Source organism: Solanum tuberosum, unplaced genomic scaffold (assembly GCF_000226075.1).
Source record: "Solanum tuberosum cultivar DM 1-3 516 R44 unplaced genomic scaffold, SolTub_3.0 scf00118, whole genome shotgun sequence".
NCBI classification, from domain to species: Eukaryota; Viridiplantae; Streptophyta; class Magnoliopsida; order Solanales; family Solanaceae; genus Solanum; species Solanum tuberosum.
This window is the reverse complement of record NW_006239043.1, coordinates 1,215,432-1,233,358: the sequence shown is the minus strand read 5'-3', so window position 1 is coordinate 1,233,358 and position 17,927 is coordinate 1,215,432. Positions and strand designations below refer to the sequence as shown.

At 35.8% G+C, this 17,927-nt stretch overlaps 2 protein-coding genes across 3 annotated transcripts; one reads left to right on the top strand and one right to left on the bottom strand.

Moving 5' to 3' along the window:
• The first annotated feature begins 213 nt into the window (after positions 1–213).
• LOC102590000 (uncharacterized) lies at positions 214–5,562 on the top strand. 2 transcript variants are annotated; one of them, XM_006350168.2, is made up of 6 exons: positions 214–595; positions 3,540–3,616; positions 3,798–3,810; positions 4,457–4,535; positions 4,676–4,745; positions 4,891–5,562. In XM_006350168.2, the coding sequence occupies exons 1-6, from the start codon at positions 397–399 to the stop codon at positions 5,368–5,370; spliced, it is 918 nt and encodes a 305-aa protein (XP_006350230.1). In that variant the 5' UTR covers positions 214–396; the 3' UTR covers positions 5,371–5,562. The 2 variants fall into 2 exon arrangements, with proteins under 2 accessions (XP_006350230.1, XP_006350229.1); XM_006350167.2 differs by having other exon boundaries at positions 3,798–3,852.
• Positions 5,563–6,236: 674 nt separating this feature from the next.
• Positions 6,237–16,205, bottom strand: LOC102589452 (uncharacterized). Its single transcript, XM_006350166.1, has 13 exons — positions 15,737–16,205; positions 13,636–13,717; positions 13,424–13,527; positions 13,027–13,153; positions 12,853–12,947; positions 12,566–12,689; positions 11,827–11,907; positions 11,490–11,588; positions 11,228–11,410; positions 7,929–8,069; positions 7,742–7,798; positions 7,002–7,136; positions 6,237–6,632 (listed from the first exon to the last, which is right to left on the bottom strand). The coding sequence occupies exons 1-13, from the start codon at positions 15,775–15,777 to the stop codon at positions 6,429–6,431; spliced, it is 1,473 nt and encodes a 490-aa protein (XP_006350228.1). The 5' UTR covers positions 15,778–16,205; the 3' UTR covers positions 6,237–6,428.
• Between the last annotated feature and the right edge of the window lie 1,722 nt (positions 16,206–17,927).

Below are 17,927 nucleotides of genomic sequence, written 5' to 3'. Positions count from 1 at the left end.
ATTTTACTGTTCGCATTCAAATTTCACAACAGACAAAATAATGAAGAAATTCTCATAAATTTTATATCTCCTAATTTTGATGATCAAAGTTACCCGATACTTGTTAATAACAAAAATACAAGTATTTTATCAATTAATCGAAATGCGTGCAAACGGGTGTGGTGTCAAAAAAAACCAATCTTGGTTACACAATTTAAACAATGGAGAACCGCCGGGTAATAAACTCCAAATCACATCACTGTGTACCGAATCATTTCATTCTTGACTTTGGGGTTGGCGAAAACCCCAAAATTTTCTACTTACCCTTTGAATCTGCATTCAATTCTATGAAAATTGCTTAATCGATACAGTAAAACTTGTTGAAATTCGATTACAGAAGCAAAAGGTGTTGATTCAATGTTTCCCAGATTGATTCAATCGCAAGAAGATGAATTTATTCATGGGTGTGATGTTAATGTCGGGATTCATCATCATAATAGGGTTAATGGAGACCCTTGTCTTGTGTTAACTTCAGATCCCAAACCTCGTCTTCGATGGACTGCTGATCTTCATGAACGATTCATTGATGCTGTTACTCAACTTGGCGGACCCAGTAGTTAGTATTTTCTGTTTTCTCATTTGCCCCTCTTATCAAGTTTGTGTTTTTTTGTTGTTGTTGAACTTCTCAAGAATGTTGAGGATCTTTATGATGTTGATGTATTGTGTTATGTTTAGCATTTAGATGTTTGTTTTGTTTCTTGTTTGGCTGAGAAAATGAGGTAGTGCACTATTGGTTTGCCAACTGTTGTGTAGATTTTGGAAGGTTAGCATTTGCATCTATAGAGGCTTGAGACCTTTTGAGCTCACACCTTTTTTATGCTCTCCCTTGGTAATTTGAACACATAAACTTAAGGTTTGACTCGAACCCACAAACTTAAGGTTGGAGATGTAGAGAATGTTTACCGTCTGAGCAACCCCGAGGCTTTTGAGACCTGAAAGTTATTCTTACAGCTAAGATGAGGCTTTAGACTTTTTGAGCTCCCACCTTTTTTGCTCCATTGATGAAAACTTAAGGTTGGAGGTGAAGAGAGGGTTTACTGTTTGAGCAACCTTGAGGGTTTTGAGACTTGGAAGTTATTATTACAGCTAAGATGAGTTTTGACCGGAATGAAGCAGTTAGCAATAATGGGAAAAAAGTTAAATAAAACCCCAATCTCAATTACCATAGTTAAATTGCAAAAGCATTTCCAGTCAGGAGGCTGCTTTGAAGTGAAAAAGAAGAATTACATTGGGAGTGTGTAAACTGTAAAGGGAAAACTGCTGAGCTTGCAAAGAATCTCTCTTTTTTTCATTTGCCCTTTTTCTGTTTACCCCTTTTTTTGGTTTTTGAACTTTTTAGAATGTTGAGGATCTATAAGTTATGTATTGTGTTACATTTAGCATTTAGTACATGTTTTTTTGTTTCTTGTTTGGCTGAGAAATGAGATAGTTTACTATTGGTTAGCCAATTGTTGTGTAGATTTCGAATGGCTAGCATTTGCATCTATGGAGGGTTGAGATGAGGCAGATAAAACTTACAGCTAAGATGAGTTTTAACCAGAACAAAACCTTTAGGTCCAATCTACTCATTAGATCTATCCACTTCCTTTCTCCTCAAACCCCACACCCAACCCCATTACCATAGTTAAACTACTACGGGTCCTGCTGAAGGTTAGAGGGATGGGCCCATTATCCAATGAGTTTCGAGATGTGCGCCAAGGGCACTTGGGATTTCTTGGTTATAAAAAAATACCTTAATTAAATTGCTGAAATATTTCCATTTAGCCTACCAAAACCTTACCTAATGGACTAATGGGTGGTATGTGCAAGTTGGAAATTAAGAGGTTTCACTACAAATAATTTACAAATTGAAATCAGCCTAGTGTCATACCTAACAGCCTTTATCCTGGAGAAAAAGAAGAATTACGCTGAGGTGTGAAAAAGAAAACTATTGAACTTTCAAAAAAATCGTTAAAAATTATTGGGAGAATTAAAAAGCTGGAGACCTTCTTATTAACTCAAGATACATTCAGTTTATTAGTCCTTATTTGGGAGGATAAGAGAACGTAAAGTCCCTTTTCTACCCTCTCTGAAAATCTTGCTTAATTTTGACCAATGCCATAATAGATAGAAAGACACATGTTCAAAATGCTAGTGTAGCAGTAGTGATGCATCTAAATGACTCCTACAGAGTATGAATATTTCAATTTGGTTTCTATATTGGTTCTCTTTACATCGGAATTATCATCTTGATGAAGAGTCATCAGAAATAGCATCTAGTTTGGCTTTTCCATAGTAGCCACAAAATATTTTCTTCTTCTTTTACATGACATAAACAAGTTTATGTACCAATTTTTGAAAAGAATGACACAAACACGTTTAGTTTAATTCCTTTACCTCTATAATTGTTTTTGTGCTTCGATTACTTATTTTACGCCTTTCTACTCTAAAGTGTGCACTTTGAGCTTAATTTACCAACCAATTGTGGCAGTTTTCTATGCTTTTCTCTTTCGCATGACTGACAAGAGGGGAAAGTTTTTCAAAGCCCCAGGACATTGATCTTGGGTGAGTTTGGAAATTGGAAATGAAACCATCTATTACCCATAACCCAAAAAGTTGATTTCTTAGGGCAGATTCATGGTTAGTGTTAACTGGATAAGCTTGGGAAAATCTGGAAAAATGGGTTCGTATTGTGGAAGAGAAGGTAATGGCTTAAGTTGGAGAAGAGTTGAAAAAAGCTGAATTTGGTGCTAGTTTGTTACCATTGGTACCAAATGAACTGTTGCTGGTGTACTGCAGTTCTTTTAAGTCTCTGCCTTTACCATTTCTTTCCCTGCCTTGAGCAAACACTATATTATGCTGGCAACGGAACATAATTTTCCAGTACCAGTATGCAATCAAGACAAGATAGGCAGGTGCTATCTGACATGTGTAGATCAGGTAAAAGGCAGATATACTTATTGGGGAAAGATCTTAATATTCGTAGAGACCTACATATTCGTTCGAATTGGTGTGATAAGATAACTGCTTTCTCTTGTTAGTTGTGCTTGGCAAAAGAATAACCCTTTGTCTCACTCTGAATTGCACGTGCTTAGTTTTATTAATTAGCCTAAATTAGTGCCGCCATTACCTCCTGTTTCATTTGAAAAGGTCCCCTACAATTAATTCTCCTTGACCACGCCATATAGGGATCATCGAATCAGTAGCAATGTTTACTTGAATACAAGGTTCTGCTCTTTTTTTGGTTCAAGTAAAGGCAAGTTATCTTGCTGGATGATTTCTCCTTTTCTCGGCTTTATTATCTGTATTTGGATTTTATAATTTTTTTGTTATAGACTTTGCCAACCAAATGAACCATAAGATGCCGATAGGAGGAAGATTTTTTTCCAGGGGTTGGGGGGAGATTTTTATTACTTGTTGGTGTTACTATAATGGTTGCATAGTTGATATCTGCATTAAAGTCTTTAGTTTGGCTGGAACACCTGCTTTTCTCATGGTTATGCTTTCAATATCACTTGCAGAAGCTACTCCAAAGGCAATAATGCGGACAATGGGTGTCAAGGGACTGACTCTCTTCCACCTAAAGAGCCACCTTCAGGTCTATTAGAATACATTAGTTTTTCTTATTTGCCTCACAGGCCCACCCCACATCCTTCATTTAAGTCCCAAATGTAAGGAGGAGGTGGGCGGATGGAGCAAAACATGTATGTTTTCTATTGAACTTAAAATCAAATGTTTTTTGATCAATTTTTAAATATGATGTTGTTTGTTCACTGCAGAAATACCGACTAGGTAAGCAATCTCAGAAAGATCTTGATGAGGCTTCAAAAGATGGTAGGTATAGTTGACCCCCATTTTCCTATAACTGGAAACGTGGTTGCTCCTGTAGTTCCACAAGTCTCTTGGCAGTTGACATATAACCTTTACCATTTCAAAAAGAAAAAGAAAAAATAAGTCTCTTAGTATATATTGTTAATTAAACTTCAAAACTTGCCTAGTGGCTGTCTGGCTGAGATATATATCTTCCGAGGCCTCAGGGTTGATGTAAACAGCTTGCTCTTCTGTTCTTCATCAAAAAACAGCTTGCTCTTCTGTTATTTCTGGTTCTACCTTTAGTCTTTCTTTTTCTTTTTTCTTTTTTTTTTTTACATGAAAGGAATAGTTAAGGAACAATGGTATACTGATTTGGAATGTAGACTCCAGCAACTCCATTTACCCCCTCATTTCTTCTTTAGATAAGCCAAAAGATGAAAAATGAAAAAATGCAGGAAGAATATCATAAACTTGGGCAGTGATATGTGGAGCTTACAGAATAACCAAGAAGACACCGTGATGTTGTTTATGTGTGAGATCAGATCAGTGCAGGAAGGCTCTAGGAAGAAGCTCTTTTTTGAATTTTTCTTTTATATTTAAACTGGGTTCTTGTTCATCATTGAAGGACTTACAGCTACGTATTCATTAGAAAGCCCTTGTTCTGGTGGTACTCCTCAGCAGTTGCCTGCATCAGACTTGAATGAGTAAGGATTCATCTTATAACTAAGACGGCTACTATTTATTTTTACCTTACCCTAATAAACTATATAGTCATGCTTCTGCTTAAGCTTTGCTTGAAATGCACCTTCTAGTTTTAAGATTGTATAATGTCTTCACTCTTCAGAGGTTTTGAAGTCAAGGAGGCATTGAGAGCTCAAATGGAAGTGCAAAGTAAATTGCACCTCCAAGTTGAAGTAAGCTTTCTGCATACATCGGATGAGTAAATTGCATTTGAATGTTTCTCAAAATAAATACGTGGAGTTGACCTTTCAAAAAAGATGTCCAGATAAACATGTTCTTAATCTGGGCTGATAATTCATTATATTTTTTGTTATACAGGCCGAGAAGCACTTGCAAATTCGGCAGGATGCTGAACAAAGATATATTACCATGCTGGAGAAGGCCTGTAAAATGCTCGCTGATCAATTCATCGGTGATGTAGTTACTGAAAATTACCAAGAGACTTACCAAGGACTAAATACAAAGACACAACTTAGCCCTTTATGTAATCCACATGGATTGTGCCCCTCGGAGTCTGCTGACTTTGTTGGAGTCCATGGTCCAGAAGTAGTTTCCCCCAGAATCCATCCACAACGCACGGATTGTTCCACTGAAAGTTGCTTAACTTCGCATGAGAGCCCCGCTGGATTTCCTCTAGAAGGATCTTCACCTGGAGGGAAAAAACGTGGGCTTAGCGGAGATTCAACACATGCATCATATGTTTGGGGTGAAGCAGATATGAGATCATCCGGTGTTCACGTGCTACCAGTTAATTGCTTTGGAATTACTGGTTCTAATGTTCAAAATGTCTCTAATTAAGAGATTAAGCCAAGTTCGTCCATAGTCATTGCTTTGCACATTGCAGTTTATGGGAAGTCCAATGAGCCCAACTTAAAGCTGTGTAAATGCAAGCTGATGTTATTCCAACTCTTAACTGCATCTCTGTGAAATCTTAGTTCCTTAAAAAAAAAAAAAAAAAAAAGAGGAAAATTGAGATTCCATTTGCTTTTATATCTTGCTCAATTTACTTTGCTGTCCTAATTTTCATTTATAAGTTTGACTGCTTTGAGCTGGGCTGCATGTTAGGGAGTACCTCAGTCTACCAAATGAAAGGCAGCAACAAGTACCGTTTGGACGTTGACTTTTTTCCTTTTTTTCGAAAGATATTTTCAAATCATTGTTTGGTTCAACATTGGAATGATTTTTTGATTAGATGAGTTTTTCACCTTTGAAAATTTGATTTGATCAATTTTTCAAGTGAACTCTTCCACTTACAAAACCTTGATTTGTTTCAAGTGAAATGTATGTCCAAGCTCAACTTCAAAAACTTTTGTTTTCATGTTTCAACTAAATCTATGTCCAAACGCGTACTTGACATTTTCGTTGTGCAAAATGTTTGTATGAAGAGTCAAATGCATTTGCCTGACAGGCATAAATGACAAGTCGATAACTAGTTCTTCCATTTTGTACAAAAAAAATTGTGTAGACAACCAAGTACCTGTGACATCAAATGAGAAGCTTCTGCATGTTTGAACATAGCCACTTAGCAGTCTGGGCTGCATCACTTGATTGTATCAGACCTAAAGAACCCATCTTTCTGTTGAAGAATTTTCTCCACTGATCAAAGTGGACCATATAATTTGAAACTGGCTGCATTATCAAACTAAAACTCAAACATTTGAAAGTAAGGAGAAACAGGAAAGTTTACTGGCATTTTAATTTTCTTGAACCAATTTCAACAAATTTAACATTATAAGGAGAGTTATAATTAGTTACATAAACCTACACTATTGCTAGGCATACGCGCAAGAGCTACTAAAGAAAAAGTTGTCAACTTCTCCATTTATGGAACAGAGCTTGTGAATAGCAACAGATGGTTAGGAGGAGCTGTATCTCCTATGGTTAATTCTCTTCTGAAAGCAAAGCCGTAATCGCTGGCTAAGAGCTTCCAACTTTTCAAACTTCTCGCGCTTAGATTTTTTTGTGATTTGTGCAGCTTTCTTTTTTCCATCGTCCTTTGATGAGTCCAGTGCAGTATGTTGGTTATCGCGAAGAGGGGTCGCAAGCACATCTACAGTACTCTGCAACTCAAACAGAAATTTGCAACTGTTTATCATGAAGTGTACATACGAGTAAAGCAAAAAGTCTACTGGTTGAAATAGACTCAAGTCAGTAGCCCTTGAACTTTATATCATGAAACAAGTTGGTACTATTTTTTTCATTCAGCTGATATCATATTCAATCCCAAAGTGTAAAGGCTTATCTAGAGGGTTAATTTGACCAGCTTTCAGAGTGATATTGAGCATGAATAGTTTTTTTTTCTGAAATTGAATATTTAGCATGAATAACATTTTATATGAAATTGCAGGGGTGACAAAAAAGCTGATATCTACCAGTATGGCAATGGGGATTCAAATCTGATTATCAGAGTGGGAGCAGAAGCACAATACCTGATTGCCACTGGCAGAATCTACAAAATCTGTGGTAATCTCATCATCACTTCCCAGAGATGAGCACCTTCCCCAACTCTCTCGATTTGAGCTTGTGCAAGAGTAACAGTCCTCATTTTCGCCACCTTGCTTGTCCTGAGAACCAGAATATCTGAAAATTTGGCAATATCGAAATAACAACCAAAACCAGCACCAAAGAAGAGTATTGTATTTCTAAAGACTTAAACTGCCATCAATCTGACACTCCATCCTTCTTAAAACAAAGGTCCCTATTTCAAGTGTCAGCAAAGTTGTATCATAATATTTTTTTGATATCTAGACTGGTAGAGGTAGTGGCAGAACCAGGATTTCAATAAATAAGCGCAGGATTACAGACACCTAACATCAGACAACGGACCTGCGATTCCGAAGATGGCTGAGCAAAGATTTGAAAGCCACTAGAGATGGGGCTTGGACTTAAACGAGATAGACGAGAGAAGAACAGATTTATTTCTACAAAAGGGAATAACATATTTGGAAAAAAGGAAGAGAAGGGGAAAAGGAGTTGCAACAGATTTGGAGAAAGTCAAAGAAATAAAAGAGGATATTAGTTGCAACAACCCTTGACTTGAATGCAAATGTTTTAATCCTTAACCAGTGTACCACAGTACAAATGGTGTGGGCATCCACTCCCAGTAATGCTTTAATTGATGAGTCAACACATTTAAGAGTAAACTGCGCTGAAACAGAAGTTTGCATACCTCTGTTTGTGGAGTAGCATGACCATTAAGTTCTTCTCCTCCATTAATTAATGGATCCTACAATAAGTAACAAAATCAATCAACTTATCGTGAAGCAACTTAACATCACTGCCATTGAGAAAAACACATCAGAGAAGAGATGGGAGTGGAAGAACATGGGAACTTGAGAGTTGAGGAGAATTCTTACATTTAGACTAGCAATTGGGGCAATGTCAGCAAGGAGTTCGCCAGCAGACTTAGCTGTTGAAATGCTAGGTGGCACAGATGAAGAGCTTGCTGTATCAGAAGTAACATTCCGAAGAGTTGCAATTATCTCATACAAGAGGTTCTACGAATAGATCACAGGAAATGAAACGTACATCAGATCGCATGATTCACAACACTTAAGTAAATATATATCGTTAACAATCATGTCAAATAGACAAGGAACTACTAGTAATACACAATAGTGTGAAGAACATATGACAGCTAAGTTAGATATCGAATTAGCTTCGATTACTTCTAGAAGAATGAAGTGATTGCAGTGCAGAAGTTCTAGAGTTACTTGTAAGCAGCATACATGTATTTTTCACACACACACACACACACATATATATATATGAAACCCTTGTCATTTTACTTCACATTTTATGTAAGTTGCTCGGACTCAGGTGCGAGTGTCCGATACGGGTGCATATCTTGAGGTTGAATCCTTCGTGATCTAATTATTAAGATTCGGGGATATGGATCCATGTATGGATACGGGTGCGGGGATTAGCCTAAAAATATTTAAAATATCTAAAAATAGAGTTATAAAACGTTAATTATGAGATATTATGTAGAGAACTTGAGGAGAATCCTGAAAGGAGATTAACGGAAAAGGAGTGACATAGAAATTTCTATATATAAAAGGTATTCAATTTTCTTCAATTTCACCTTAGCTTTTGTATTGATTACAAAAATCATTAAAACTGTCCAGACTTTCCTCATCGATTTTGGTCAAAGTACCCAAAATTGGTAGACCAAATCGGACATGGATCCCACACCCATGTCGTTTTGAGAGAAGTGCGGCACCAAAAGTGAAGAGTCCAAGTAACTTAGCATTTTACTAATTACAAGGTTAATGAGGTAACTATGCCAAGTCAAATTGAGTCCTATAAACACCCTTCTCTAATCAAAATCATACAAGCTGACATAATCTAGAAAACTAACTTTGAGACCGTGATTATTTTATCTAATTAATTATACAATTAAAAATTAATCCCAAATATCCCTCACATAAACTCTTTAGCCAAGATCCAATTTTCCATATCACCAATTTAACTACCCCTTTTGACCCAAAGGAATGGACCATTACAATTTGGAGAATCAAGCTGACCGTTTTCCTTTTACTATAAAGTTTTCAAACATCTTAACTATTAAAAAATATGATATATAGTAACTATTCTTTTTACAAGGTAATACACATATATAGTAACCAGTGTTGTGAAAGGCGATCGCCTCGTCGCCAATGGCGAGAGGCAAGGCGAGGTGACCCTTCATCGCCTATTAGCTTTGTGGTGAGGTGATCTTCAAAAGGCGATGCCATGGGGACAATGGCGACAAAGGTAAGAAAGGCGTTGCCTTTTGTATTTCCTTTTTAAAAAAAGGCGACCAATTAAAGGTTTTTAAAGTTAAAAGGTAATTATAGGGTTTTCTTTCTAAATTTGCACAATTGTACTCGTAGACTGCGACTCCAACTAGTCGACTTGACTAGACTTCTCCGGTAGCCAGCCGACTTTTTCGGAGACACCAAAGTCTAACCAATACGTATTTCTTTTTCTTTTTTTTTTGTAAGTTTAATACGGGCAAAGCCCATTTATTATATACGTATTTCTTCTTCCTCTGTTTCTTTTTCCTTCTTCTTTAGACTTCAAAGTTACTTCTATGGACTTTTGTTCTGTGTTTTTCTTATTCAAGTTCTAGACTTTTAGTATCTACCATCTATTTTCAGTTTTGAATTGAAATATTTGCTAATATGCTATTGTTATTGAGATTTTGATTAGATATATATGCAATTAAATATTTTAATTTTTTGATATTAATTGATGCGGCACTTCAAAAAGGCGAGTGCCTCGCCGCTCGCCTCGCCTTGTGGCAAGACGGACTCTTATCGCCTTTTGTCGCTTTTCACCGTCCAAAACACTGATAGTAACTTTTATGTACATCAATATCAACCATCCTCTTCTTTAATATACATCAATATCAACCATCCTCCTCTTTAATGTATCCACTAATTCTATTGACTTCTTTATCAACAACAACAACCCAGTGAATATTGACTTCTTTATCAATGAACTATATTCCAATTTCCAACTGTCTATCCAAACCGACACTCTTAAGCTAGCTTCTTACTCTCTTTTGTATAGGCAATATGGTAATTTTAATTGGATTTACCCATCAAAGTAGGAGACAATATACCTTGATATTCTTGATCCTTCTTTGATTCAAATCATTGTTCCATCCGAAATTAAAAAGATTAAGATGTGGGACCCCTTCCTTATGTAGCACCAAATCTTGGCATAGATGTGATGGAACTACTTCTCTAACCAGCCCACACCGGGTGTCCCAACCACTACTCATACTCCCTCACATCCATGTGTTAATGTGATGACCCCATTGATTATTTAACACTACATCTAGGTACTAATGTAGTGCATGTCTAGGTTTTCCTTGCGAACATAACAATACTTAGAGGATTCATCATATTAAGATTATTATTATGTTGACCATCAATCTACTGCAACACTTCTCCTTTGTCTGGACTTGGAACCAACTATATGTTGCAATGCTCACATAAGTGGTGTTAGGTGAAAGGAGCCGAAAAAGTTACAATAAAATCTTGCAAAATATCCTCCCGCTTTAACCAACAAAAGACAAACCAAGAAGTTTATTGGTGCATGCAGAGTTCCACAGCCCTTTTTCCTTCAGAACTGGAAGAAAGCAGGTCTTAACAAGTCTTCTTGGACCATTTGGAACACCGTTCCAGCTGTAGTCTTATGGATAATTTGGAAAGGAAGGAACACTAGGATTTTTTAGAACTCCGAAATATTGTCAATATTAAGAGTAGATGTATTTCTTTGTTTAGCTTTTGGCGCTACATGGCTAATGATGATGTAACTGGTCCCGTGGCCATGGTTGATATTGTTAGCTCGTTACACTCATTGCAATGCTTGTTCGGGATGTAATTTTTGAGCCAGCATATCCTTCTTGCTGGTTATTTCTATAGAGCTTCACATTACTTGTCAAAATTTTTTAAAAATTAGGAATTTCTTGATCAAACAGAATATTCTTCTCCTTGCTAATTAGTAACGAATATAATATTTTCTTCATTGACACAAAAGGTAATACTTATTTGACATTGAACTCATCTGGTAAATACAATAATAATTTTAAAAAAACAATTCAAATCTAGGAAACTTAATGAGTTATTTACACTCATCTGGAAATACAACTGGGAAAAATTACCTCATCCATTCCAGCACTGACCTTGATGTCCCCTAAATCGTAATATTTCTCTATTTTACTTTTAGTTGGTGAAATCCCGGGAGGGTGGAGGACATTGTAGAAGAAAATAGACACTGAATCATAATAAAATTGTGGTCGGGAGGAATTGTGGTCACCATCAAACTTGATAATGTTTTTATCACCCTGTACAAAGAAAAATAATAGATTACGCACAATTCACCACATCGCAACTTACTCCAAAGATATCCAAAATATTCTGTACCGCATATGATTTATAAATGAGATCAGAGTGATGGGGCTGAACAAACTTATCATCTTTAGCATGTCCAAAGAGAGCAGGAATATATGTTTTAGGAGAAACCTGCCAGAATCAGTAAAATTTTGACACATCAAGATTAATACCCATTCAATCCAAATCAGATACATACCATAGTTGGAAAAACTTAAACCTGTTGAAATGCTCAGCTTAGTTATATGAGTATATTTTTTTTCCCAGATTAAGTGCATTATCAAACAAATTAACTACATGAATTAAACAAGCTTTTATCAACTTCAAAGGACCTATTGATTAGACTCTAGACAACCATGAGCTCAAGCACCTGTAAGCAATTAAGTCTCATGATATCAAACTTTGCCTTCTTCTGAATGACATGTCGCATATACTGCACAGCAACCTTTATCTGCAGAAACAAAGAGAGAAAGATCTCAATACCTTATGAGAATGACACAGGCGTTTGCAAGTACTTCAAACTTTCTTAAGACTACTAACACTCTTCTTCTTGCCTTCTCCTTCTGTTTGATGAACACTAGGGAGCCTTGACAAAATATGCATTTTTTAGCTAGAAGGGACACAAATAGAGCAGATAATATGCAGCAGATTAGAGATAGTTTTCAGTAAATTATCCTGTAGACATGATTTCTGGCAGTCATATTCTTATCAATGATCTTGAGCTAGTAGAGCCAACTAATGAGCCAAATATATTAAACCCTTTCCGCCTAGAAAATATGGAATGAGCCAATGAAAAAAGTTCATTTTGAACTCATAATTTGGTCCTCTTCTTTCCTCGTGCAACTGTTTGAAAAAGACAAACTAAAACTGGGAAACAAACCACATTCCCGATGCAAAACGAATTGATCAAGTGCATATATACAAAATATAATGAAATAAAACCCACAAGATAGTAATGCACTTGTATGAAAGAATAATGATACACAAATTGATGCCATACAAAATGATTTATTTTTAACCACCCTTTCTAAGAAGAATCATAAATATGCAAGTACTTGTTTCAGATCACGTTATAGATATCCATCCACAGAAAAGAAGGGGATCCATACGGTGAATTTAGGAAGCCTGATTTTGTAGACATCTACAAGCTCCATCATTAGATCAAATAAGTTAGAGAAGGCACTGTCCAAGACCATTCCAGCAATAGAAGGATCTTCCGCTCCATATAGAAGGCTGGTACATTAAACAAAATTATTAAAATTGTGATCATGGAATTATTTAGAAACAAAAAGAAATCAGAATCATAGTCAAACAGTCAGCTAGAATCTAACTTGTCTTTTCCAGAAGAATTTGGACTGAATATTAACGAGCAGGTGAAGTATGCAAGTGAAAATACCTTGTAACTGCACCCATAGACCGCCCCCATAGACCTATGCGTGAAACTTTCAGGTTGCTTCTCAGATATGACACAACTACCTTGAGGTCATCTTTCTGATACGTAAACGAAGAGTTTTTCATATATCACAAGCACCACAAAAATAATGCATGCAAGAAAAGGAAAAGGCAGTACCTCATGCCAACCAAGACTAACGTAGTCGCCATCTGACAAGCCTGAACCCGAGAAGTCAAGGGTTACCACAGTGATGTTTGATGAAAGAAGTATTACAGCTGCCTCATTCGCATCAGCCCTACAGCCGCTGCAGGATCCAGAACGGAAGATAAAGCTCAATTTTGAGAATAAGACGTTAGAATATATGATACATTTCAGTAAATATTTACTAAATCCTTATACATACTATAATGTATGTGACTATGTAAAAAAGGTCCACAGCCTAACAAAATTAGTGGAGTAATTATTAAATACCTAATGTCCTATATAATGTATTGACTCTTCATAAGATGCTCACAACTTAAGTAGATTAGCGTTTACGTCAATGAATTAGAAGTCATAAATGCAAACAGTAAACCTGTTTCCATGGCAGTATATAACACAAGGAAGAGGAGCACCATCAGGAAATGATGATGGAGTATAATGACTGCATCGCAAGGTATGACCTCTTTCATTCTTAAGCTGCAAAAAAATAAATAGATGAAACAATGATAATCCAATTAATTAGAAGACAATGACTACACAAATGAGCAAGGGTGACCACTTTAGGTAAGAGGTGACCATACTTGCCTCAAAGTCTTCCCTTTTGTACTTTCTTCCCCCAAGACTGAACTCTTTCTCCCATAAAAACTGGTCTGGATTGTAATCTGCCCTGTTATACAATAGAGAGCAGTTGACAAACCTCTAAACAACTATCAAACAAATCAAAAGCTCAGATGATAGATTGATGCTTTATAGCACAAGGTTAGAGCTATTGCATCAAAGACCAAACAGAAAATGGATTGGTGGTTATATCATAGATCATGCTGGAGACCTAGTTAAAAGAATTGGGGTGAATAATTAGACAACTCGTGGACCTAGGAAAATAGTGGCAAACATACTGCAGGCATATCTGAATGAATAGTAGTGTATATTTTCTTTTGTTAAAATAACTAAGAAACCCTTGAGAGCTGGCAGTGCATTGTTTGAAACTCGGTGTGATCTCCAGGAAAACATGCAACAACGTCTCAAAAGTTCCAAACCCAAAATGCGGGAAAAGGAATTTTTGACAGTAGCATATTTGCTATGGCAAAAACATTACAGCTGCTGAAGGGATAATATTTAGTTCCCCCTAATCAAAAGGTGAGATTAATGAGGTATATTCTTGTTGCTCAAATGATTTCACAAGCTACAACTAATTAAATACATGCATGCAAACATTAAAATCTTGGACGGCAAGCCAAGGGTTGATAGACCAATAGTGAAAAACTAGCCTTGCTGCACAGAAGGTCAAGGGACTAAGCATTCCCCACCGCCACCCCCTTCTCCCACACAACTGTGTATAATCATCCTTCCTGCATAGAAGGTCGAGGAACTAACCATACCCCCAACAACCATCCCCTCGCATCCCATGATATATAGTTAGAGAAAGCAAGAGGAGGAAAAACTTTGTAACTCCCTTGATAACAAGATAGACAGAAAAAGTTCAGAACATAATCACAAACTCCTCACCCAAAAAAAAAAAAAAAAGATCACAAACTGAATTCAGAAACTATTTCATTTGTGGCTTCTAAATAGTTATCATGATCACTTGTCAGAGGTATAAATCGTGAAAGGAACTCCATCCTAAGCAGACAGAAAATATGAATCTCTAGACATATGCAAGTCCTACCCAATCTCTCAGTGTTCCTTTTTCTCTCATTCATTTTGCATGACCTTTTTTTTTTGGGCTAACCGTGGTGTCCGGGCCAGCTTGCGGACAGATGAGAAGAAATCAACTAGTTTTGTTTTTTTATAGTCAAAAAGCTAGTGTTTTTCGTCTCTGCCGGGGCTTGAACCTTGCGGGGAGTTGAACCTTGCTGGGAGTCTAATCTAAGACTACATGATTCTCAACTCATTCACTGACCACTAGGCCACGCTCTTGGGTAACATTTTGCATGGCCTTTTGGCAACATAAGTTTCAATCCATTGACCACGAAAATGAATAATTGGGCTATGTAAAGAAAGAAAAGAAAAAAGATTCTCCATCTCTAATTGTCTTTTTTCCTTCTGATACAGTTACATTTTATTTGTTTATTCATTTTTTAAAATAAATGGGGCAGGGGAAATGGGGTAGGGTTTACAAGGTAAGAACCGAACCCTCAACGAGATGAAAATTCAGGTAGCCAACCAACCAACTAAGCTAATACACTCTTCACTTCCATAGCTCCGGGGTAAGATAGTCTTGATGAAGCTACTTCGGACTAAAGGCCGTAAGAACTCGAGCTACTACTTCTGACTTAGACGTCCTGAAATTCGTGTATTTAGATTGACCTACCCGTTCCACAAGTGGATATAATAATCTCCGAGTGGATGGGATACTTTCTTCTTTACGAGAACATGTTAGATACAGTCTTGTATGCTCGCGACAAGTGGCTGGTAAGTTACTTTACTTGTGAGACTGATACAGCAACATATGACTTAATATAATCTTTGCATTCACATAGTTTGATCAAATGCAAGGGGGAAAAGAAATACTAAAATTCCACAAAACATTCTACTTGGACTATGCAATTCAAACCTACATTACCCAATTAGGTAGACAGAGAATCAATAACAAGTAGAACACACAACAATTAGAGCTAAATTCAATTAGTCCTCAAAATAATGCCCTAAAAGAAAAACCCAAAAAAAAAGTTGATGATATACCAACCTGGGCGGACGAATAACAAAATTGATGAACTGATCAATCATACTTCAAAATCAACTCTTTCTTGAATCCCAAAAACACTGCAATCTCTGATTATAAAACTCGATTTCGTACCATTGCAAAGTCGACCCACTTCAAGTTTTACCGAGTCCTTCTTACCCAAAGCAAAAAACCCACAACAAAATGTAACTCAAATTCACAATCTTTTCTCTTTCACATCGCTCAATAAAGCTGTATTAGTTCTTGAAAAGCTTGAATTGGAACTGAATTTGCAGATTTTGGAGAGTTTCAAATGGGGATTTCTGGATTAGCAGAGACAAGAAGGAGTTTACAATGTTGATTGTGAGAATTTTATGGGATCCATTGTTAGCAAGAACTCTGAAGAAGAAGAAGAAAGGTGGAATCTTGTTTTGGAAATATTAGGATGTGATTCTAATTGAAGAAGCCTAGGCTTTGTGATACTTCACTACTAGCTCCTTTTTCTTTTCCTTTTTTTTTCCGAGTCTTGATTTAATAAATAAAGTTATATTTGTTAAAGTAATTATCATGTGATTACGAGATTATGAGTTTGATTGTGAAAATAATATTTGCATAAATATAGCATAAAATTGTTGATAATAGATCTTTGTGATTTTGTCCTTTTTCGAACCTTATATGTAGTTGAAATTTAGTATATCACAAAGTTTATTTGAGTTCGAGATATGAATATAGTTTTTTTTTATAAATGCGAGAGAATTCTTGTAGTTCCGTCTGATCCTTCTTCAGGTTCTGCACATAGCCAGAACTTAGTGTACAGCACAATTTTTTTGAGTTCGAGATGTAGAAATAGTTTTTATTAGAAATGCAAAATAAGATTGTGTATAATAAACTTTTGTGGCTAAGTCTTCTTTAGATAAGGTATACAACGAGAACAAAGTACAGTGAACTACTTTTTTATCTTCTATCTTTGCACTCGATATTTGTTTTTCATCCTGAAATTCAAATAATATGAATTAGCGTAAAATACTCTTTAACACGATAATTTTATTTTTGGTGTTTAAATTTGAAAACTTTAATTAAGAGGGGAGAGATGTTTATTACTATCCTATTAAGTTTGGGGAAATAGGGTTTTTGATCCCTATGTTATTGAGCTATTTCGATTTCGATCCTTGTGTTATTTGGATAAGCACATTAAACCCTTAAATGATCAAAATGTGTTATTTTGATCCTTTAAATTGATGGATGTCAAATATTTAACATAATTTGTGTCTAAAAATATAATATTTTTAAAAAGTACAAAGTATACTTTAAAAGGAAAAAAATATATAGGGGAAACTAAGCAAATACCCCACAAAAAGTAAAATAATTACAAACATATACCCTTGTACATTCATACCCCCACTAAATAATTACACTATATATCCCCAACTAATTTCGATATATTGATACTAAATCAGTATCATATACTGTATTGATATCATTAAGGCTGATAATTTTGCTTAACTGATACTAAATCAGTATCATATACTGTATTGGTATCATTAAGGCTGATGATTTCACTTCATTGATACACCAGTATATATATACTGTTATAATATCATTAACGGAGAAGGGCCTAAAATGCCCCTCAAGTATTTGAATTGGTACAAAATTATCCTCCATCCACCTATCGGCCCTAAAATACATCTAACGTCCACCTTTCGGATCAAAATTACCCTTATGTCTAACGGATCACTTTCATTAGGTGGATGGAGGGTAATATTGTACCAAATTGCATAGTTTAAGGGCATTTTAGGCCCTTTTCTGTTAAAATAATTTGAAATTACTTAATATATAAGCTCACATGATTGACTTGATTTTAAATTTCATAGTAAATTTAAAATTATAAAAAGGTTAGGCATATACTCTCTAAACTACTCCCTCCCCGGCCCTTCACTTCCTATCTCTTAATTTTTTTTTCTATTTGGATCTTGTCCACAATTTTAATTTTTTTTTAATTTATGACAAACAAGAGAGAAAAAATGGAGGAAAATAATGATGCATTCATATAGAAATAATTAGTTCAATAAAAGATTGACTTAATCAAGCAAATATGGACAAATATTACATTTTTTGTGTGTACCCAAAATTAAAAATAAAAGAATAAAAATAATCATTTCTTTTATCCCCACCCTCATCCCATCATGACAATAATACTAATTAAAAGAATATAAAT

What these genes read in the sequence shown, in the direction of transcription:
- LOC102589452 (XM_006350166.1), bottom strand. Translation starts at nt 15,777, where the DNA reads ATGATTGATCAGTTCATCAATTTTGTTATTCGTCCGCCCAG. An exon ending in TCATTTATAAATCATATGCG is followed by an intron (nt 11,411 to 11,489) that starts GTACAGAATATT and finishes TTCTTTGTACAG; the next exon opens with GGTGATAAAAACATTATCAA. An exon ending in CCCCAATTGCTAGTCTAAAT is followed by an intron (nt 7,799 to 7,928) that starts GTAAGAATTCTC and finishes TACTTATTGTAG; the next exon opens with GATCCATTAATTAATGGAGG.
- LOC102590000 (XM_006350167.2), top strand. Translation starts at nt 397, where the DNA reads ATGTTTCCCAGATTGATTCAATCGCAAGAAGATGAATTTATTCATGGG. An exon ending in TGATGAGGCTTCAAAAGATG is followed by an intron (nt 3,853 to 4,456) that starts GTAGGTATAGTT and finishes TCATCATTGAAG; the next exon opens with GACTTACAGCTACGTATTCA. An exon ending in CCTGCATCAGACTTGAATGA is followed by an intron (nt 4,536 to 4,675) that starts GTAAGGATTCAT and finishes TTCACTCTTCAG; the next exon opens with AGGTTTTGAAGTCAAGGAGG.